This window comes from Anabrus simplex, chromosome 5 (assembly GCF_040414725.1).
Source record: "Anabrus simplex isolate iqAnaSimp1 chromosome 5, ASM4041472v1, whole genome shotgun sequence".
Classification (NCBI taxonomy): domain Eukaryota; kingdom Metazoa; phylum Arthropoda; class Insecta; order Orthoptera; family Tettigoniidae; genus Anabrus; species Anabrus simplex.
The window spans coordinates 266191517-266215084 of NC_090269.1; the positions used below are offsets into that span (position 1 = coordinate 266191517).

General features: G+C 38.1%; 1 protein-coding gene across 2 annotated transcripts in view; it reads right to left on the reverse strand.

Annotated features, from left to right (window-relative positions):
• The window catches only part of BicD (protein bicaudal D), a 182938-nt gene that overhangs the window by 106206 nt on the left and 53164 nt on the right, over positions 1-23568 (reverse strand). For both annotated transcript variants that reach the window (XM_067147379.2, XM_067147380.2), the window contains exons 4-6: positions 22427-22564; positions 9452-9551; positions 9023-9207 (exon numbers count right to left, since the gene is read on the reverse strand). In XM_067147379.2, coding sequence (XP_067003480.1) covers positions 9023-9207; positions 9452-9551; positions 22427-22564 — 423 coding nt within the window. The remainder of the gene's footprint in view (positions 1-9022; positions 9208-9451; positions 9552-22426; positions 22565-23568) is intronic.

A 23568-nucleotide genomic window follows, 5' to 3' on the forward strand; every position in this document is an offset into this window, starting at 1 on the left:
ATCTAAGTATTGCCTAAGTTTATGAAGGAAGTAATCATCAATTTCAGGTAAAACAACCAAACCCATATAAATAAGAACATCTACATATGCCCTATTTTGTTAGCTTTAGCGTCTTGTCAGGTAGTATCAACAGTGTTAGTTTGTCTTTGTATATATTCAGCATGAATGTTCATCTGTTTTGCTAGTAGCTCATAAAATTTCCATCCCACAAATAATTCAAACAAACATCATTTTCTAAATGACCTATTTTAATCAAGCTGTTTTTCACATATAATTCTGTTACCATATGTGTTCTTTTTCAAGTAGTTTATAAATTTATTTATCCAAAATTAATTTTGGCAGACTAAAGAAAATACATACATACATACACACAGACATTATCATTATAGACTGTTATGCCTTTCAGCGTTCAGTCTGCAAGCCTCTGATAATTTACTAAACGTCGCCACAACCATCGTCGTCTTGGTCTTTCTCTACTTCGTTTACCCTCCATAGCAGAGTCCATTATTCTCCTAGGTAACCTATCCTCCTCCATTCGCCTCCCATGACCCCACCACCAAAGCCGGTTTATGCGTACAGCTTCATCCATCGAGTTCATTCCTAAATTAGCCTTTATCTCCTCATTCCGAGTACCCACCTGCCATTGGTCCCACCGGTTTGTACCAGCAATCATTCTTGCTACTTTCATTTCTGTTACTTCTAACTTATGAATAAGATATCCTATCATTCTTGCTACTTTCATGTCTGTTACTTCTAACTTATGAATAAGATATCCTGAGTCCACCCAGCTTTCGCTCCCGTAAAGCAAAGTTGGTCTGAAAACAGACCGATGTAAAGATAGTTTCGTCTGGGAGCTGACTTCCTTCTTACAGAATACTGCTGATCGCAACTGCGAGCTCACTGCATTAGCTTTACCACAACTTGATTCAATCTCACTTACTATATTACCATCCTGGGAGAACACACAACCTAAATACTTGAAATTATCGACCTGTTCTAGCTTTGAATCACCAATCTGACATTCAATTCTGTTGAATTTCTTACCTACTGACATCAATTTAGTCTTTGAGAGGCTAATTTTCATACCATACTCATTGCACCTATTTTCAAGTTCCATGATATTAGACTGCAGGCTTTCGGCACAGTCTGCCATTAAGATCAAGTCGTCAGCATAGGCCAAACTGCTTACTACATTTCCACCTAACTGAATCCCTCCCTGCCATTTTATACCTTTCAGAAGATGATCCATGTAAACTACGATCAGCAAAGGTGAAAGATTACAGCCTTGTCTAACCCCTGTAAGTACCCTGAACCAAGAACTCATTCTACCATCAATTCTCACTGAAGCCCAATTGTCAACATAAATGCCTTTGATTGATTTCAATAATCTGCCTTTAATTCCATAGTCCCCCAGTATAGTGAATAACAGTTGTAAATTAAATTAACTGAGTCGAAACTAAAAAGATGGCTTCAGATATCACAAACTACAGTGAAACCTTGGAATGCGAGTAACTTGGTCTACGAGTGTTTTGCAAGACGAGCAAACGTTTTTAATAAATAGTAACTTGATAAGCGAGTGATGTTCCGCAATACGAGTGTCACGTGTGCCTACGTTTTCCCCTCCCCTAGGCCTTTGTTGAATGGATGAACGTGGTCTTTGGTCCTGTAGTGAAGAAATACCTTTCAGAAAATAATCTGCCGCTCAAAGTCTTGCTGGTTATGGACAATGCTCCTGCTCATCCTCCAGGCTTTGAGGCCTTGAGGACGACTTACTGGAGGAATTCAAGTTCGTTAAGATTAAGTCCCTTCCTCCCAACACTACTCCAGCCTATGGATCAGCAAGTCATTTCAAACTTCAAGAAGCTATACACCAAAGCACTATTTCAGTGATGCTTCGAAGTGACCGAAGGAAGAAACCTTACCCTCCGTGAGTTTGGGAGAAATCATTTCCCCATCGTGAACTGCCTGAAGATAATCGATAAAGCCGGGGATGGAGTCACTAACAGAACTCTCACTTCCGATTGGGAGCTGTGGCCTGACCGTATTCTTGGACGTGATCTTGAGAGGATTGTTGGTGACAATGAGCCACCAATTGTCGATAAAATTGTGTCGTTAGGGAAGATTATGGGTCTGGAGGTGAATGACGTAGACATTCAAGAGCTGGTGGAAAAACATAGCCAGGAACTGACCACAAACGAACTGATGGACCTGCATCGCAAACAACAGGAGGAGGTTATGGAGGAGATCTCGTCCGGGGAAGAGGAGGAGGAACAGTCAATGGAACCTCTCACTTCAACTGAGATTCACGAGAAGTGCAAAATGCAGGAAACAGTGCAAAATTCTGTAGAGAAACACCACCTGAATAAGGCTGTAGCAGTGCGAGCGATGAATCAGTTCAATGACAATGCAATGTCACATTTTCATGAAATCCTCAAATCAATAAATCAATCAATACTGATCTGCATTTAGGGCAGACGCCCAGGTGGCAGATTCCCTATAAGTTGTTTTCCTAGCCTTTTCCTAAATGATTTCAAAGAAATTGGAAAACTATTGAACATCTTCCTTGGTAAGTTATTCCAACCCCTAACTCCCCTTCCTATAAATGAATATTTGCCCCAGTTTGTCCTCTTGAATTCCAACTTTATCTTCATATTGTGATCTTTCCTACTTTTATAAACGCCACCCAAACTTTTTCGTCTACTGATATCATTCCACGCCATCTCTTCGCTGACAGCTCGAAACATACCACTTATGCTTACAATATTGTGATTTTTTTATATCCCACCTTTTCAATACAATTGTTTTTATGTTGTTAGATCATAATGCTACAACACTGTTTTATAGGGACATGTTTCGCTTGAATTTCAAGCATCCTCAGCCTATATAATCATCCCAAGGTTAAGACCTGTCGTATTTGATTAGTTTTGACAAATTTGTGCTTAATTATAATTCTAACAATAAAGTAATAAAATATATAAACATAGGAATTTATGAACACATTAATAGTTTAACAATACGAGTGACTATACTAAAATTGGAATAACCATTAATTCCAAAGATATTGACATCCAAAACACAGTGTCTTCAAATGTTGAAAATTTGGCTAAAATGGTTTTCTCAAAGTTCTAGTTTATTAAAAACAATTGTAATTTGACTTCTATGTTAAAACTTGAGTCGTAATTATAGTTAAAACTTATTGGTGTCTTAAGATTAAAATCTTGGATCAGTTTGGAATTCAGCTTCTTGTTTTAATTTTGAGGCTTACTACTGTAATTTAATAGTTTTGGGCAGTAAAATGTTGAATTAGTTAGTTTCATCGAACTAGTCTTGTTTTATTACAAGTAATAAATCTCATTGTAGACCGTATTGGACATCATATGAACATTTAAATAAGAATAATAGTTAACACCACCTTTCCAATACTTATCTTTCCTATATTTAGGAAATAAACATTACAACAGGCGTTGTAAGATGGGACATGTTTCGCTTAATAGTCGTAAGCACCATCGGCCAAAAATAAATCTTAGCCTAAAGTTAGGTCAGGGCCCTGAATCTAGTGTCCTTAACATATATGGCACCCTAAGAATCAACATTTATATTTATAAAATGAAAATAGGCTTAAAACTAGTGTGAAAAAACATGGAATGTTACAACATGGCTAAGAGAAAAAACACAATCGAGTTGAGACAGAGGATAAGAACAGAAAGTAGCTGATGATGCTTACGACTGTTAAGCGAAACATGTCCCATCTTACAACGCCTGTTGTAATGTTTATTTCCTAAATATAGGAAAGATAAGTATTGGAAAGGTGGTGTGGGTCCGTGGTAGAGTGTCGGCCTCCGGATCCCAAGATAGCGGGTTCAAACCCGGCAGAGGTAGTCAGATTTTTGAAGGGCGGAAAAAAGTCCATTCGACACTCCATGTCGTACGATGTCGGCATGTAAAAGATCTCTGGTGATACATTTGGTATTTACCCGACAAAATTAATTAAATCTCAGCCATAGACGCCCAAGAGAGATCCGGTTTACTCTAGGTCCGCTAGATGGCAGACAGAGTAAACCGGAACGTCGAAATTGACGAGCAGACAGCCAGATGGCGTCAAATCGAAATGTCTGCAAACGGTAGATGAGGCCATACGATTATTATTATTATTATTATTATTATTATTAACTATTATTCTAGTCTTGTTTTTACGATCAGATTTTCCACTGGTAGTAATTTGTATTTATGAGGTATTTAGCCAAAAGGGACGTCAATCCAAAATCTTGAGGAGTTGATTTGTTTCTTTCATAATATTTGAATGATGGTGCGTCCCTTTGACTGCTACTACGAAACCTTGTGGAATATGTTACATTACGGTGACTGTTATCTGTTGTGGTTCTACTCCTTGTGTAGTGTAGGATGACCCTCAAGGGGTCGAAACCGGTACTGTGATTACTGTGATTAATAGTATATAAATAAATGTATTGATAAGGTGGAGGCTTCAGTATCATTCTTATGTTGTAGCACAAAGGTTTCTCGAACGTACAGACTAACCCAAACACACTGGAGCCAGGACAGGAAGTACATTAGCTCTCACGTTTGCTTTAAATCACGTGCAGTATTGGCATTTTACTACCCCATCATAAACGAAGGTACAATATAGGGTAGCTTGCCGAAACCGCTCCGCACCCGCTGCTCGCTTCTCGTGAGAACCAACGCTTCAAGATAAGGGCAAAGAAAATGAAAAAACAAGAGAGAGAATGATTCCAAACACACCTCACTACTGAGAAAGAAGGCAGTACATAGAGTTCCTGGTTTATGTTCAACCAACATAAAGTCGCCATTTACATCACGTGATAGAATGGAAGTTTTTTTAAATATTTCAATATTTACTAACTTTCATCTTATGAGCAAAATTTAGATATGAATTCCAGTATTCTCAACGTTTAGAAGTATTTTTGTAAAGCTCTGACAAGTCAAGTGCAAATCTAGCACCAGGGTAAATTAAATAAGAATAACTGCATAAATTTCAGTGCAAATTCTGCAGGTTCCATGTGAAGAGAAATGTTGACCCCAGGAAACCCACGCAACTATAACGTGGAAGGACAACAGCCTACCACTCTCAGTGCATCATCAGTTCTCATAATTCAGCAGCTCAGTCGCTGCAGCGTTAATTTAACAAAGTCAGTCAGTCTTTGTTGTTCTTCAGACTTAGTAACCGAGCCGGCGACAATGAATAACAAAGTGAACGTCCACTAGTATTGATGAAAGCCCATTAGTAAGTTGAACTTTTGAACAATTATTAATATTCTCTGTGAATCAGAAACAATAGAGTAAGGTTGCATGTAGGAACTATTTAAAGAATGTAATAAGTTAAGGTGCAACTATACAAGCTAGGAGTTGATGATAGCAAAAGTGAACAAGCAATAGGAATGAACTGTAAGAATGAGATTTTATGTTTCTGACTGATAGAGACAAAGTTGTGAAGGCAGGCCAGCAAACAAATTATTTCATGCTGTCAAACGACCGGTTGTAAAAGGGACAGTTACGCAGGTCGCAAATAGCGGTGAATGCCACCAGCTAGTTCATTTAGCCAGCCCACTGAGAAATCCAAGAACGTTGCCCGCTTGCTTGTTGATGAACATTTAAGGGTAGCAGCAGTAAAAGTAGCCTTGAATTGCATAAGAGGTTGGAGACTAGATGATGGTGTGGGAACTAGTGGTCCAGAGCATCTTATTCTGCAACAGTAATTAACAGACCTGGAGCCATACGATTATCTATTAGAAGATCAACTAGATAGGGTAAAACAGTTTATAAGCAGTGTTTCATGTGAAAATTAGAATATCATGCACATGTAATTAAGAGCTTCAAGATGACTAATGTTGGATCAAACCATCATTCTACTCTGGATAATGAAGGGATGAAAATGTATTAATTCACTCATCCCAGAAATCTGACGGAGGATGGGCCAGCTGACCACTTCTAACATGGGAGTGAAACTATGAAATGTGATTATATTTTAATTGTAAATAATATCCTAACAATCAATGCTGTTAGCTGAAAATAGGCAAATGTGATTTAGAATCCTGTTTGCAAAGGATCTGTTAAATTAGTGTTGTGTTTAGTTGGATTCACGATCAATAATCAAAATCTTAATATTAAGAAACTGAAACTACATCATAATAATTATTTGGGGTTATTAGGTCGTGTAATATTAATTATCAGCTGATGCATTTCGATCCTGCGACCAGGATCATCTTCAGAGCAGCAACAAAGCATAATGGTAACTGTCACTCCATAGAAACCAGACTGAAGATAGAGAGATACTGTTAGAAATATAGTTCATTCCAGGGCCTCCAGAGTCACGGAGAAAGATGTTGACGAGTTAACTATGGAGGGTAGCATTGATCTACTCAGTATATAGCCGTCACCTCTGTTAAAATTATTTGGGCGTTTAGCAATTTCTATAGCCTCATGAATGATTCTAGGAATAAAATGTTTCTCTTTATAAATGACAGAAGTTGCATAAAAAATTATTTGATGGTCATTATGTATGGCATGTTCTGCCACAGCAGACTTCTCTGGCTGGCAAAGACATACGTGCCTGCGATGTTCTTTAACCCTTGTTGCTACCTTCCCACATGTTTGGCCAACATAAACTGATCCACAGGAGCAAGAAATCATATATATTCCAGCGCAGTTTAAACCAATAGGATCTTTGACAGATCGCAAACAATTGCCTATGATGATATTAGGCTTAAAAACGGTCTTGATATTGTGCTTTCTGAGAATATTGCCAATCCTATCCGTGACAGATTGTACGAATGGCAAGAAGGCCAGACTCAAAGGACGAGAAGCACGTGACAATCTGGCTTTTGGCTTAGGATGCAGCACTTCGTCAATCTGTTTCCTTGTGTAGCCATTGCTCAGAAATGTTCTGGTTAGGAACTTAAGTTCACCGTTTAAATTATCCTTCTCACAAACCTCCCTTGCTCGGCTGATTAGGGTGTTAAGCACAGTACGCTTTTGGTAAGGATAGTGATGAGAAGACCCATGAAGATATCTATTAGTATGGGTGGGTTTACGGTAAACCAAATAATCTAAAGTTCCATCTGATTTCTTAGAAACCAAAACATCCAAGAGCAGCAAACATCCTCCACGTTCAGTCTCCATGGTAAATTTAATGTTTGGATGTATGCTAATCAAGTGATCCAAAAATATGGATAATTTGTGTTCACCATGGGGCCAGATAACAAATGTGTCATCAACATATCTCAACCAGATGGAAGGCTTGAGCATGCAAGACTGAAGACAACGCTCTTCAAAATGGCACCAGTCATCGCTAATTTTTATATGCAACGTTAAAACACTAACAAAAAACAAACAAAACAAAAAAAAAAAACTAACACCTGTCCGTTCTAAGCAGATTTCCTGAATTCCAAGTTGGTTATGATTAGTCCACTATGGATCTGGTGCCCCTACCCTCCCATGTGTAGCAGTGAATAGCCTTAAGCTTGAACAATGTATTTGTAATGGCTAATCCCACACTAGTACAGAAGTCCAGTAATCACTTCCCAGTCCCATCAGCTTCCAAATCTTTCCCACATATACCTATCACATTCTCATATCCTTCAGTTTTACTTCCAATTCTTGCACTGAAATTGCCCGTTAGCACTACTATCCTATCATTGTTTTTTGATCCTGACTATGTCACTCAGGGCTTCAAAAAATTTGTAAACATCCTCAAACGCAGCCTCACATGGTGAATGCAGTGAAACGATTCTTATCCTAGTTTCTCTAACTGCTAAATCTACCCACATCATTTACTCATGTACATGTCCCTTTCAAACAGTACTTTAATGCACAAGTATCGATTAAGAATTGAAACTGAACAGCTGTTTAGAAGCTAAACATATTTTGACGATATATATTTAAAACTTAAACAGAAATAACACTGTACATATAAAATATTTGTAATGCTTTACCAAAAGGTAGTCTGCACCAACACATTTCCCAGGCTTTTTGTTTACTTTATCTCCCAAGTCATTTGAGATAGAGTACAACAGAAACTACATTGCGTGCAATAGTATTTATTCCTGATGAACAGTCCTACCCCACAGTCTGATTTCCCCTTTCTAACACCTGTTAAGAACACCAAATAAACCGAGCAAGTGGCTCTGCAATTTGGTTCACTTTGCTGTCAGCTTGCATTCGGGAGACAGTGGGCTCGAACCCAACTGTCGGCAGCCCTGAAGATCGTTTTCCGTGATTTCCCCCTTTTCACATCATGTGAATGCTGGGGCTATACCTCAATTAAGGCCACAGTCACTTCCTTCCTACTCCAAGCCCTTTCCTATCTATCTGTGTCAGTGTGACATAAAGCAAACTGTAAAATCAAAAACAACATAAAAACACCTTATAATCTCCTATCTCTTCCTTGTTACCTCCCATTATCTGAATATCATTAACTCCTAATACATCCCGACATATACTCTTCGCTAACTCAGCCAGTTCTACTTTCTTGTTTCCGTAAGTACTATTAATACTGAGAGCTGCTCATCAAATTCCATTCTCTTTCCCAAGATGTTTCCAAGGAGACCCTTGCATGTCAAATGGAAGTGTCACCTACGTAGACCAAGAATGTAATAGCGAAACAAGTCGGAAAAAAACCTAAAACAGTTAATCTATAACTATAACAAACTATACCAGTTGGGTGTAGTGGAAAATTTCAGCACTAGATTAGTGGAGATGGAGGCAACTTGTAGCGCGTGGTCTTCAAGGCCAGTGATCGCTCGATGATGACAACGACTAGGACAGTAATTTTTCCTAATTTTACTTTACTTTACTAAAAACTAAGTTAGTTAGTCAATAAATAACAAGAATTTCTTTTAGCTTACCACGGATACTAAATGCTAAATTGCTTAGGTTGTACATTGACTCATTGTTAATATGTTGGTAATTTGTATCTGTTTGCGTATGCTCATATAATACACACTAACAAAAGATTCTTTATCAAAACTTAAAGAGACACATGTCCTACCTGTTCCAATTGTTTTTCCAACTTCTTCAATTCATTTCCATGGATTTCACTGAACAAGTCCACCTGCTTTCCATCAGGAGAGCCAATGTCTCCACTAGAACCACTCTTGAGATCTGCTTCAAGGCGTTTCAGAACAGGAAGATCATCCTCACCATCACTACCCACATTCTGATCATCAGTGATACCTTAAATATTAATTTAATTAATTCCCAATTTATGGATTTTTATTGTGACAAGCATACCATAAAAAATATCTTAAAATTTAAACATAAAATTATTAGGATTCGTTTGCACTAAAGTGTGAACAGAAAACTACAGGAAAAATCAGACCCTCACACAGCATAGTACATGAAAGGTTTAAGTCTAAATATGCTTTACTAAAAACTAAGTTAGTTCATCAATAAATAACAAGAATTTCTTTTAACTTACCTCGGATACTAAATGCTAAATTGCTTAGGTTGTACATTGACTCATTGTTAATACGTTGGTCTAATTCTTTCTTCAATGCATATTTAGCCTCTCTTTCTGCCTGCAATAAATACATTGTTATAAATTGTAAGAAAATCAGAAATTTTAAGAATATTTTGCTCAACTTATTTTATTTTTAAGGATGAAATAAACCACAACAACAGATGCAAGTAAATGGCACATAGTAGAGAAAAAAAAAGATAAATCACTACAGTTTAATCCTGATTTAGCAATGACTTATTCAAAAAAGTTCCACAAAATCAAAGTGATTTGATCCTACAAGAAACATAATATTCTCTGCAATGCGACAGTTAATACAGAAAAACTGGGAGTATGGTAAAGATTTGATCTAGACATTCATCGACACGGCAAAGGCTTATGACAGTGTCCCAAGGGAAAGGGTATAAGAGACACTCAGAGAGAAAGGAGCATCTAGCAAAATAATCAAAATGATAATATAATAATGGCATGTGGCCTTCGGAGAGGCCTGGTGCATCTGTGAGGATGGATGGGTCCCTACCTAAGATGAAATCTAATACCGAAGACGTCTCAAACATTCAGCCCCGAGCCACAGGAATTAACTAAACGTTAAAACCTACATCCCGACCAGGAATCAAACCCAGTGGACCAAAGGCCAGCATGTTAACCATTTAGCCATAGAGCTGGACATCAAAATGATAAAAGCTATGATTGTACGGAAATTGTAAAAGTAGAGTAAGGACACCATAAAAGGGTTTCAGAGGATTTTTAAGTACAGTAGAAGTCCGTTATAACGAGAATTCATAATGGCGAAAAATGTACTCGCTATAGCGGATTGTCGTTATATCCAATTTTTTTACAAGTCGGGAAAACCCCCATACACATTAAATTCAGTATGAAATGGCAATCAGTTTGTTCAAAATTTGAGTTTTCGCAGATAATATCCACACTGCGGCTTACTTGTTTGTTGTTTTTCGAAATCCGATACTACGTGAAAGTGTGTGTTTAATTTCATTCTGAAAAATATATATTACCGTATTTCTCCTAATCCAAGACGACTCCCACTTTTTCCTTCAAAAAAATTAATCAGGCTTAAAAAGTCCTTTGTAAAATCATATGAATGCCTTTTCTTATACAGTACGCATTTTTAGACTGTAGACGCCGAACACTGGCTTTAGTTACGCCGTATTTTTTTTGCGGCTGTACAAATCTGCTTTATGTTAGTGGGTTTAATAACCATTAACTTAAAATTGGCATCATAATATCGAAGGGAACTCGTTGAAAATTTGCCGGCAATACACATTCCACGCATCTCTACAACACGACGATCCACCAGGAAAATATTCTTGCTTACTATAAAACTGTTACTGGTACTTTCACTCAGCGTCAGATATAACTGGCTGCTGCTACATGCACGTCTTGCTTGCCAGATTCGGCCAACTTCAGTGGCTAGCGATGTATAGGTCTTAATCTCGGACTTTGAAAGTCAACGAACGAGTTTATTGCGCCGTGGTATGGCAATTCCACCCATGCATTTTTGTGCACATACCTCACAATTTCATCTTCAACTTCTTTAAAGCGTCCTTGCTGCGGGCAACTGAATGCATTTTTTGTGCAGTACGCATTTTTAAGCTATCTTTGTCTTCACGGTAACGCCGAATATGGGCTTTAATTAGGCCTATGCCGTATTTTCTTGCGGCTGCACAATTATTATACATTTCCGAGTGTTTAATAGCCATTAACTTAAAATTGGCATCATAACATCCACGAGAACCCACTGAAAATTTTCCAGCAATACCTGTTACACGTATCTTTACAATACGATGATCCATCACGAAAATACTCCGGCTGTCTATGAAACTTAATTTTACTAAGCGTCAGGCGCGCGTGGTTGGGGGGGGGGTGAAAAGAAACAGCGTGGTTTGGTTACTGCGGTACTTGCCAGTGGTGTTCATTACTATCAGGCTGCGAATGCAAAACAACCCTTGATTTTTCACATGATATTCTGAGGAAAAAACGTCGTCTTGGATTCGAAGAAATACGGTATCACTCCAGAGGCTTTGTTTGGTACGTGCAAATCGAGCGGTGAAGAGACATTCACCTAAAGTCTTCTGTATTATAGTGTACAGGAACTTTCATCAAGAAGATGGCACCGCCCATAGAAGAAAGAAGATTGTTTCTATGTGTTAAAGCAGTGATCAACATGGAGTAAGAAACCACCATGGTAAGGATGTGAGCCGTTGCCAATGTTCAGAGAGTCGTCACAGATAAGACGCATGTTTTTTTAAATTAGATGGCATGTTATATGAATTATGTTTAAATACTAGTGAAGTTTAGTGTACGGATTTTTCTTTAACGTAAATTTTGCCTGACGGCATGTGTTTATTTTACATTTGTAATGCTGTAAATACGGATAAAAGAGGAATGCATGATTTTTATATTTTTATTTTACATTACCATTAATTACATGGGATAATTAGGGAGTTGTTAGGATTTATTTTGTCGTGTTATTATCCATGATAATTAGCTTAGTATTATTCCGATATTCTTGTATATTAGAGATAGGAGGATTAGATTGACAAGATCATCCACTTTCCGAGTTAAACACTTGCTACGTTGAGAGTAAATTCAATTTAATTTTGGTCATTTAGAAAGTTAGTAACAGATTGCATGACGCATGTTATTTCAGGGTATCGCAACGTTGAATGAGAAAGGAGTCTTCCAATGTAGGTTGGAAACTGTTTCGAACAATGATGTGTATGGGAATCAAACCTGGATTTATAATGGGCAAGGCTGGTGAGATTGTAAGAAATATAAGAGGTTTTTTTTTTTTTTGCTAGGGGCTTTACGTCGCACCGACACAGATAGGTCTTATGGCGACGATGGGATAGGAAAGGCCTAGGAGTTGGAAGGAGGCGGCCGTGGCCTTAATTAAGGTACAGCCCCAGCATTTGCCTGGTGTGAAAATGGGAAACCACGGAAAACCATCTTCAGGGCTGCCGATAGTGGGATTCGAACCTACTATCTCCCGGATGCAAGCTCACAGCCACGCGCCTCTACGCGCACAGCCAACTCGCCCGGTTAAGAGGTTTTAATGCATGCTAATTTATGAAGTGCATCTGGGAAATAGTAGGTTCGAATCCCACTATCGGCAGCCCTGAAAATGGTTTTCTGTGGTTTCCCATTTTCACACCAGGCAAATGCTGGGGCTGTACCTTAATTAAGGCCACGGCCGCTTCCAACTCCTTGTCCTTTCCTATCCCATCGTCGCCATAAGACCTATCTGTGTCGGTGCGACGTAAAGCCCCTAGCAAAAAAAAAAATTTATGAAGTTGATTATGCAGGCCGAGTGCATGCCTGATGAATGGTTAAAAATGATGTACAGTGAATTTAGCCCTGCAATTGTATTCTGAGAGAATATTAATAATCAGAATTGATGGAAAATTGATGCCAGGCCAGCGAGTCCGATGTGTGTGATAAATTATTGTAGCATGCTAGTAAGAAACACAATTGTATGTGAGTTTCCGTGCAGTTGAGGAAATATGAGATCGATTTACAGGTTTACTTATCAGCCGTGTTTACATAGACAGCGTGAATGAGATGTTATTTCCGTCATACAATCTTGTCGAACAGTAACCAAGCCTCAGTGCAGTATTGAGTTCTAACATTTCTTTTCAGCCCACAGCACAGCAGGAAATATGTGACGGATGAATGCGCTTTTAGGTGCGCAAATGCAGCAGAAGAATGCAATGTTGCCATTGCTTTCCACATGTTTAATAAAGGATAATAATATGTTTTCTCTTAAAGGATGGTGTTTTGTGCTATTTCATGTTGTTTTGATATGTTGTCTTGTTGTTTAATGGGGAACAGCCCCAGTGCTGATTGAATGTTGGTGGTCGATCTTAGTTTTTATTAGATCTTTTGGTGAACCACATTTCACGTCGAGTCAGTGTAGTATGTAGGATTTCCTTTTTTTTTTTTATCCGATGTAAATATTTGAGATACTTTGCTGATATTGTATTCATTGTAAATATAACGTAAGGAAATGCCACTAGTATTTTTCATAATTCATATCATGTCCCATTGCGTCTTAACTTTCTTTTCATGTTAACTTCGCGACGCTTCTCCGAAATTAAAATCCGTATCAAATGTGATACTTAACATCGTGTTACTCCATGTGAATCGAATACGTATTTGAATACGCACACGTATACTATTATGAACATGAACTTTGGACAATCATGTGAAGAATATTTTTGAAGTTCACAGGTATTCAATGTTGTGTTTGAACTTTCCTTTTGCATTTAATGATTTGAATAATTAACGTTTTAATGTCCATTTCTTTTCAATTTTTGAGATAATGTTATTATCATTTTTATTATTTGATTTTCTTTTTATGTTAGTATGATTCGAGGTTATTTTGTGAATAAACTCATCCTACCCCATATTATTGTTTCTCATTCAAGTTATACTTCCATTTTCCTGTCATTTACTTATAATTAAGTGAGAAACTTCGACTTTTAGACTTGCCCATCAACAACCAACCCACTTCTCTGCCCAAACCTGAGTTAGTCGGATGTTCATACAGGAATGGAGGCATCGTACTCGAGGTTTACTACCCCTGGGTACGGTATAGTGTCATCATAAAAAAACTCACGACATACACAAACAACCACAGCACAGCATATACGACACAGTACCACAAGAAATCATATGAATTCCTTAAGACAAAATATACAGTAGTAGTCCGCTATAGTGGGTACAGCATATAGCGAGAACTCTGTTATAACGGTAGCCTTTTTATGTCCCTTCAAAATTCCCATATTAAACTGTGTATTATCCGTCAGTAACAGCGAGAACCCTATCACTAATGCATCCGTTATTACGAGCAATTAAGTGTACGTAATTTTTTCCATTATCAATATTTATGCACTCCAGCATTATATTGAATGTGATCGATCATCGTCGGCGTAGCTTTTTCGCTATGTGCACTAGCGAGCTCTCTTTGTCGACGTACGAACTAGAAGGCGATATCAGAGTTGATTAGCAATACTTGTTGACTGGTGTTCTATACGCACAATTCAAAATGAAAGAGAACACGCTTTCGTAATAAATACGTAAATAACATGGCCAGTAGCAGTAGTTAACTCGTTAGAAATAAAGGCTGAAGTAAATGATTGCTTAATTTTAAAACTACCGTATTTACGTGAATAATCCCTGCATATTTTTTTAAAAAATTTGAGGCACGAAATTGGGGTGCGGGTTTTATTTGCGTCAAGGTTGCCAACACACTCCTGGCTTACCTAGTTTCCGATGCTGAGTGTACAGTTATGCTTCGTGCAACCGTAGATGGAAGAAAACTGTTCCCATATGTCATATTTAAACAGAAAACAATTCAGACTTTTAATTCTAAACTGACTTTACATTTTTTTTTAAATAGTACCGTATTTCACAAAGTAATTTAAATTGAAAATTTCTCTGCGTCATGATAAAACGCATCTTCCAGAACGTGCAGGGGTAGCTTTCTGCACTTTCACTCAGTTCGGTGTATCTATAGTGTGTTTCATAGTTGAAAATAGAGTGAAATCGTAATTCTTTTGTATTCAGCGTTTTAAAGAACGCCACAATATCACGTAGCAGGCAGTACGCGGAAAAGCAGAATATGCGAAAACTGGCAAGGGTTGGCATTTCGGAATTACAAGATGGCTGTCAATTCGAAATCACGTAACTGGAAGTCCGATTTCTGTATTACAAAGACTTCAAATTTACGAGGTTTTACTGTTTTGCAAAACTAACATCAGATTTCGCCGGTGTGTCTATTTCAAGTGTTTACATTGCACAAGAGACCGCGTGGGAGAAGTGTTTTAGACGTGGAGTGTGACGAACTTGTAATTTAGGAGAGGATTCTATATAGAGTAGAACGCAGCCGGGTAGGCGGTTCGAAGAGGGTTGCGCAGTAACATTTGCGCGCTTTGTAGCATGACGTGTTTCCGCTGAGCCAATAGAATCATTTCAGTAAGAAGTGCCTCTTTGTGCAGGTCATGAGTGAATGTTTTGAGTTTTATTTGCAAATATCATAATCAACGAATTTAGGGAATTATTTGCGTGTGTACGATGGATCCAGGAAGAGCAAAAAGACAAGTATTGCATCGACAGGCGAGGGAAATAGTATTTAGAGTGTATTTTGTAAGCATGCAACAGCAGGTGATCAGCGGTGGGGGGGGAGGTGAGGAATGCCATGTTGCCACCCCTCACCAAGACAGCACTCGCATGTGGTATCGGCCTACGAACAGTACAGAGGATAAAACAAGCTACGGAAATAAAAATAATGCAGTGTTCCGGTCGCCAGGGAAGAACCGTAAGAGGAAGAAGCCAGTGACGGACCTTGATGATTTCAATAAAAATGTTCTGCGTACAACAATATTTTATATGTATTAAAACGGCGAATATCCTACGGCACTGAAACTGGCCCGTCCATTTACCTTCCTTAATATCTCGAAAATTTCCCTCAACAATTTCTTGGGGTTTGATGTTAAAAATTAATTTAGACTTGAAACATTTAAGCCCACGAAAAATATAGGTCACCCCTTTGGAATTCAAGATATAACTGGATGAAAAAATGTCTACACTTTCGTGCTGTTATGCTCTCTGCACTTCGCCATTTCGCCTTTCATTTCTCTCATACTTCCATTTACCATCTTTAATATCTCGAAAATTTCCCACAACACTTTCTCGGGGTTTGATGTTAAAAATTAATTTGGACTTTCAGGAAACTTTTAAGCCGACGAAAAATATAGGTAATCGCTTTGGAATTAAAGATATAACTGGAAGAAAAAATGTTTAAACTTTTGTGATGTTATGAGTAGCCAAACTGTCATCACCGCACGTCATACTTCTGTCTCTGTATGGAAAATATATTTCATAGCAGTGATAATGTATTTTTATCATCTCAAGCAAAGCAGCTATATCCGTAAATTTACATGTTCATATTTGCCTAAAGACCACATGGACCTCGCAGAGTGATACGAAATGTTTGTTTATGCTTACATTACTCTTTCGATGGAAGGAATTTTAGTTCATTTCAATTTTTTTCAAAATGAGCCTTCCTAAAATGAGGGTGCAGGCATTATTCGACGGCGGGGATTATTCGAGTAAATGCGGTATGTATTGAAATTAAGCAAGAATGTGATGTACCTCAAGATACGATGCACAGAGGATGACTGATTTCAAAGGTTAGTTTTTTCAGTAAAACCTCATTAGGCATTTCTGCAGGGGACAAGGAAAGATAATGCGTTAAGCAAGAAAACGTACTATTGAATACACTAATAAAAACTATCCAACATAAGTATATTAACTCTTGATATGGTTTTTTCCAACATGCGAATCAACATCTATATCATCTGACAGCCAAGCAGGCATCAATTTTTGGTAAAGAGACAAAGTCTCTCATAGTGCATTGGCACTGCCGGTGGCTCCAAGTAGCCTACGCAGTGGCCTCCATGGTATGCACTAGCCAGCGTCTTGGTAGGTGTCCTAGGTACCAACTGATGAGCCCAACCCAGCATACGAGGGCGAAACGCTGGCAACCAGGAATGAGTTAACTGGAAAATTTATAATGTCCAATAACGGAAAAATTTATATTGGTATTATGCGTGCATTTTACGCCGTGTATATACAGGTACAGAGAAAGATATAAGCTATCTACTGTTTCTGAAAATGCTATGAGTATTAAAAAGACGTGAAAAAGACAAGGGATAATATGAAAACCTTTTCCAGTCAGACTTATTAAATAAAAACCATGTATTAAAAGTTGCGTAAAATACCTGATAACAAATATAAAAACATTTGCAGTCAGGGCCCCGTAAAAGTATCAGCGCATTATTTCAAATCACACTCTTCGACCATTAATTATTTGGCGGTTTAACTTGACCATGTGCAAGAGAAATTACTTTGACCATTATCTTGAATGCGACAACACTCTGATCGGCTCGAGTCGAAACTCAACGGTGCGAGTTTCAACATACACGCCACCGTTGAAAGATACAGATGCCTATCCACTTCCTGGATTTGTTGTAGTTAATAAATGATTTCACAACCTTTTCAGTATCTATAATAGGGCTACCACAAGACAAATATACACCACGCTAGTCAACTTCACATGATTATGTTACTAATCCTTACGTAGTCTATCACGCGACGAATATTTGCTACCCTTCACTGCATCACTGAACACAGAGTACATTAGTAATTTCTGAATGGAATGCGAAATATAAGCACAAACAGGCTTACTGGGTTATTCAGCAGTATCAACGAAAACCGGAGAGCAAATCTGAACTTTCTTGAGGCTAATAGCTTGCTTCCCGAAGCTATCATTTACTCTCTAAAGTTCCAGAATTCAATGCAATTTCCAGTTTTCGCTTAACTTTCTCCGACCTGCCTACTGTGGCGAAGGGTCTAATCCGTATTTGAAATCACATTCCTTTCACAAGAGATGATAAAGAACAATTTCAGGGCTGGGAAAAATGTGATAGTACTGAGTGGTAATAATGAAATTTTGTGACGCGATAAATGAGGAATTTTTGAACAGGTTTAATATGACGTGAATCGGGACTTCGAATTTACAACGTGCTAAGCGAGAAAATGCCTTAATTAGGAAGGTGCAATAGGCGGTTACACTGTATTTTCTCGCAACCTGTTAAATTTCGGAAAGGCTATTCCCGAGTAATTTATAGCGAAAAGGTTATCATTACTCGTGCTTGAAATATGTTTTCTTTTGTTATTTACTTTACGTCGCACCGACACAGATAGGTCTTATGGTGACGATGGGATAGGAAAGGCCTAGGAATTGGAAGGAAGCAGCCATGGCCTTAAGGTATGGCCCCAGCATTTGCCTGATGTGAAATATGTTTTCATGACACATATGATGATGTTAGGTTAGATGACTTTGTTTGAATAAGAAAACTGAAAAGTTTGCCACAGAAGCCACTGGAGTGATACTACTACAATTCTTCAGAATGAAACTAAATATCCACGATCACATTTTCTCGGAATTAGAAAAATAACTTACGAGTAGGCCACAGTATGGAAATCGGCGAAAACGCAAGTTTTGAACAAGCGAATTGCCGTTACATACCAATTGTAATGTGTGTGAGGTTTTTCCCGACTTTTATGAAAAAATCGGATATAACGACAATCCACTATAGCAAGTAAATTTTTCCCATGATGACTTCTTGCTATAACAGACTTCTATTGTAATTTGTATTGAATACAATATAACTTAGGTGTGCCATAGCTAATCTCCATCCATTTCTTCTATTCCGCTGAGACTATTGCTCGACGATGTGCTCTCACAGTCACTATTAATGTTAATCACAAACATATCGTCAGCTCCATCCATACGGAAGTCCAGGGCCCACAATTTCTTCTCCTCCTCCATAATGTGACAGATGCAATGCTCCCACTTTTCGGGTGTAACTTCAGTGATTCCTTCCTGTAGTTTTAAAGTGGTGGTGTTCTGAGCAACGTAATCCTTTACCTGGCTCTTTAATAGCTCTATCAGGTTCAGTTCACAGTGGTATGGAGGTAAATGAAGCACAGAATGTCCAGCCAGCTCAGCAATGCTGTCAATACGTGAATTCATAAAATTCATAAAAGTTCCGGAATTCAAGGCCATTTCCCTTTTCGCATAACTTGCTCCAACCTGCCTCCTGTGGCGAAGACTCTAATCTGTGTTTGAAATCACTTTTCATTCACAAGTGTTGATAAAGAACAATTACAGGGCTGGGAAAAATGTGATTGTACTGCGCGGTAATAATGAAATTTTGCGATGCGATAAATGAGGTATTTTTTAATAGATTTAATACGACGTGAATCGGGACTTTTAATTTACAATGTGCTAAGCGAGAAACCGCCTTAATTAGGAAGGCGCAATAGGCAGTTACACTGTACTTTCTCGCGGCCTGTTAAATCTCGGAAAGGCTATTCCCGAGTAATTTATAGCAAAAAAAGTTATAATTACTCTACTCGTGCTTGAAATATGTTTTCATGACACATATGATGATGTTAGGTTAGATGACTAAGTTTAAATAAAAAAACTGAAAAGTTTGCCACAGAAGCCACCGGAGTGAAACTACTCCAATTCTTCAGAAAGAAACTGAATATCCACATTCGCATTTTCTCGGAATTAGAAAAATAACTTACGAGTAGGCCACAGTAGCAGGTAGGGACCCCCTTCGGAGCCCAGCCCTACCCAGTGAGTGGCGCCCCTGCCTATGTAACAGAGCACACTGACCCGCTGTGTTAACATCTGGTATGGGTCCCAGTTCAGGGTTAAGAGTGAAGACCTCAATGGCATCAACGGCGGAGAAGGTGGACTTTGGTACAGTGGAGATGGCGGAAGGGGCAAACCCGTAGTGTCTGTACTCCAGAGGAGCGGCTACGAAAGGCGCCTGACTCCATGTTAGGGGCGGCCTTATTTGTACCTGGCAGAAGGTAATAAAATGCCTTTGGGAGTGGCAAACCCATCGTACAAATAGCCTCAAAATATGAGTGAATCGAGGTCTCGGAAAATGCTAGGGCGTCACCCTCAAGTGACGCGCAGTTTTCGATACTCTGTGGGAACTGTGAGAAGTGGGCTACCAGACATCACAAGAATCGGTAATCATCAATGTCGTAACTTTGAATGGCAAAGTAGAAGAACTGATAGGGTATATGGAGAAGAAAGACATAGCAATGACGGGAATAAGTGAGACAAAATAGAAGGGAAAGCTCAAAAAGAATTGAAAAAAGGGTATAGATTATATTGGAGTGGAGGAAAGATGGCAACACATGGTGTTGGTGTTATATTGAGAGAAGACCTAGCGCAATGTGTGGACAAAATTGACCAGATCAGTGACAGGATAATTAAAGTTAGACTTGGACTTGAGAGTGGAATCAAGGATTTTATACAGGTTTATGCACTCCAATCGGGGAATGCAGATGAATGTTTAGAAGAGTTCCTAGAAGAACTGGAAAGTTGTACTGAAGACAAAGAGGTTATAATAATGGGAGATATGAATACACATGTTTGAACAGACAGACAGGGAAAAGAAGAGATAATTGGCCTCTATAGTTATGGAAACCAAGATGAAGGAAATTTGGTAATAGATTTTTGTAGAAGGAAGGGATTAATTGTTGGCAATACATGGTTTAGAAAAAAGAACTCACAAAAAATAACTAGATATGGTTAGGGAGATAGAAAGACAATGATTGATCTTATTATGGTGGAGAAGGAGAAACATAGACAACTGGAAGATGTGACAGCAATGCTGAGAGAAGATTTTGAAGGAGACCATAAAGTGGTGGTAGCCAAATTAAGACGGTAAAATAATGAAGTTAATAGAAAAAAAAGGGAAAGAAAAATAAAGGGATGGAAGTTAAAAGAAAAAGAAATAAGGGAAAAGTTTCAAGAAGATCTGAAGAAAGAAATGAAATGTCGTATGGCTTTTAGTGCCAGGATATCCCAGGACGGGTTCGGCTCGCCAGGTGCAGGTCTTTCTATTTGACTTTCGTAGGTGACCTGCGCGTCTTGATGAGGATGAAATGATGATGAAGACAACACATACACCCAGCCCCCGTGCCATTGGAATTAACCAATTAAGGTTAAAATCCCCGACCCGGCCGGGAATCGAACCCGGGACCCTCTGAACCGAAGGCCAGTACGTTGACCGTTCAGCTAACGAGTCGGACCTGAAAAAAAGAAATTCCCAAAGATGACGTAAACAGTGTGCAAGAGGAATGGACATGTTTCAGAAATGGTTTTGTAAAGTTTGCATAAACACTTGTGGAAGACTATCAGGGAGGAAAAAGGAAAAGGAGGCTCCTTGGTGGAACAACAGGGTACAGGAAGCAATTAAAGAGAAACAAATGGCTTGGAGGAAGTGGATAGGCACCAATAGTACAGAGAATTGGCAGAAATATAAAGAAGCCAAAAAGGTATGTCAGAAAATAGTACAAGAAGAGAAACTGAAGACCTGGGAATGTTTCACAGAAACTTTACAGGAGGATATAAAGGGAAGTAAAAAGGTTTTGTATGGTTTGGTGGAAAATAGTTTACGAAATAAGGAAGATAAAAAAATTTGTAAAACTGAAACAGGACAGATATTGATGCAAAGAGATGACGTACTAAAAAGATGGGAAGAATACTTCTCAGAATTGCTAAATATTAAATATAGTGAACTGGTAGATGAGAAGGAGCAAGAAGAAACAATGGGGAAAGAAGGAAGAAGGAAAGAAGAAGAACAAGAAAAGGAGATATTGATGTTAGAAATAGGGGAAGCCGTACAAAAAATGAAGAGTGGTAAAGCAGCAGGAGTGGATGAGGTAACTACGGAAATGATAAAAACAGCAGGACCAATAGGGCTACAGTGGCTGTATAGATTATTTAGAATAATCTGGAGGAAGAAAGAGATCCCAGAAGAGTGGGTAAAGGGTTTAATATTTTAAAAAGGTGATAAAAAGGAATGTAATAACTACAGAGGGATCACCCTTATTGCCCATGTAGCTAAAATATTTGAGAGAGTATTGAAAGGAAGACTGAGGAGCAAGCTAGAAAGAGAAATGGAAGAAGAACATTATGGATTTAGGAATATACAGCATACGGCTGCAGGACTACAAATCACAAGCGTACACTGGCCTGAGAAGTTAAAGTTAATAGAGATAGACCCTAATCAAGCATAACAAGGTATGCATATAAGATTTGTACCCACAGAAATCGTGTTAAACTATGCCAACTATAACTTGCAACTACAAACTTAACAACAACTGACAAACATCTTATCTGTCTCACCTTTAACTGCATAGTGTGAGGAGCATGTAAGTCTGCATCTGATACATGATGGTCTGATAAAATCTGATAAGATTTTATTGGTTACTATTATAAGACAATAAAAAAAATTGTTTACAAATACAGTATGTCACCTGCAGAGATTCTAAGGCCTCCTCCATTTGCTTCTCAGCAATTTGCTTCAACTTTGTAAGTTCTTCTACTTGCTGCTGCAATAGCTCCAAGTCCTCTTGCTGGCGTCGTATTTCATGTTTAGCACCTTCAAACTCGACCTGGAGGAAACAAACAGAACCTTTTCACAATGCAAGCAAACATTTTTAGCATTACAGAGGCATTTTCAATAGAGTACAATTATCAACTAACTGTTCCCACATTCTTGGTTCAAGTTTTGTGATCTCAAAAATTAATCATATCATCATCATTCAGTAGTTAATATCTCTGTCATTTATCTACAGTAAATGTTTACCTTAAATAAAAATACTGTTGTGTTGATAGGCAAGCTCAAGTAGTCGAACATGAGACCACGTCACTATCAGAACTATAGTGAATGTAAAAGGGAATCTATTAAATTCTGTCAATGAATTGTAAAATATACACAGAGTTTTGAAACTTTTTAAAATAATGTATCTTCAACTTTTCAGAACAGAATTAATGCAAGAACAATAATAATTAAATGTTTTAACAACATGCATTTTCAAACAACATCCCACATCCAGATAATCGCTCCTTACTTTACTTCCTACATTTTCTCAAAAATAAGGAGTCAAAGTTTCACCATTTTCAGCAACCAAAAGAAAAATCATCCAACTTCTAAGTCACGTAGGATAATTGCCTATTGATGAGAACAGTAGAAAATGAAAGGTTCAGACAAAGAATTCAACTTGCATACTTCAATTTCACACTGAATGAACCACAGCTGTACACTTCCGTGTGTTCTATTTTGCAATAAAAAGAAAATCAGTTTTACAATGATAATATGAAAGGAAAGAAACACACCAGAAAAAACATGGACACAACATGGAAAACATTTATAAAACAGATATTTTGTTCTTATCGTACAGTTTCTAGTCCTAAAAATCAGATAAATTAAACAACCGATTTTATCACTCTTGAAACTAGTAAATATCTGAAATGGTTTCGAATTTGAATCTACAACCACCAAAACCATACCAAAACATTCAAATTCAGAAACAATGGCATTTAATTTATCTTTCTCCAGGGTACCTTATGAGCCCAAAACCTACTGTTCCATGTATCATACCACCCATACATAATT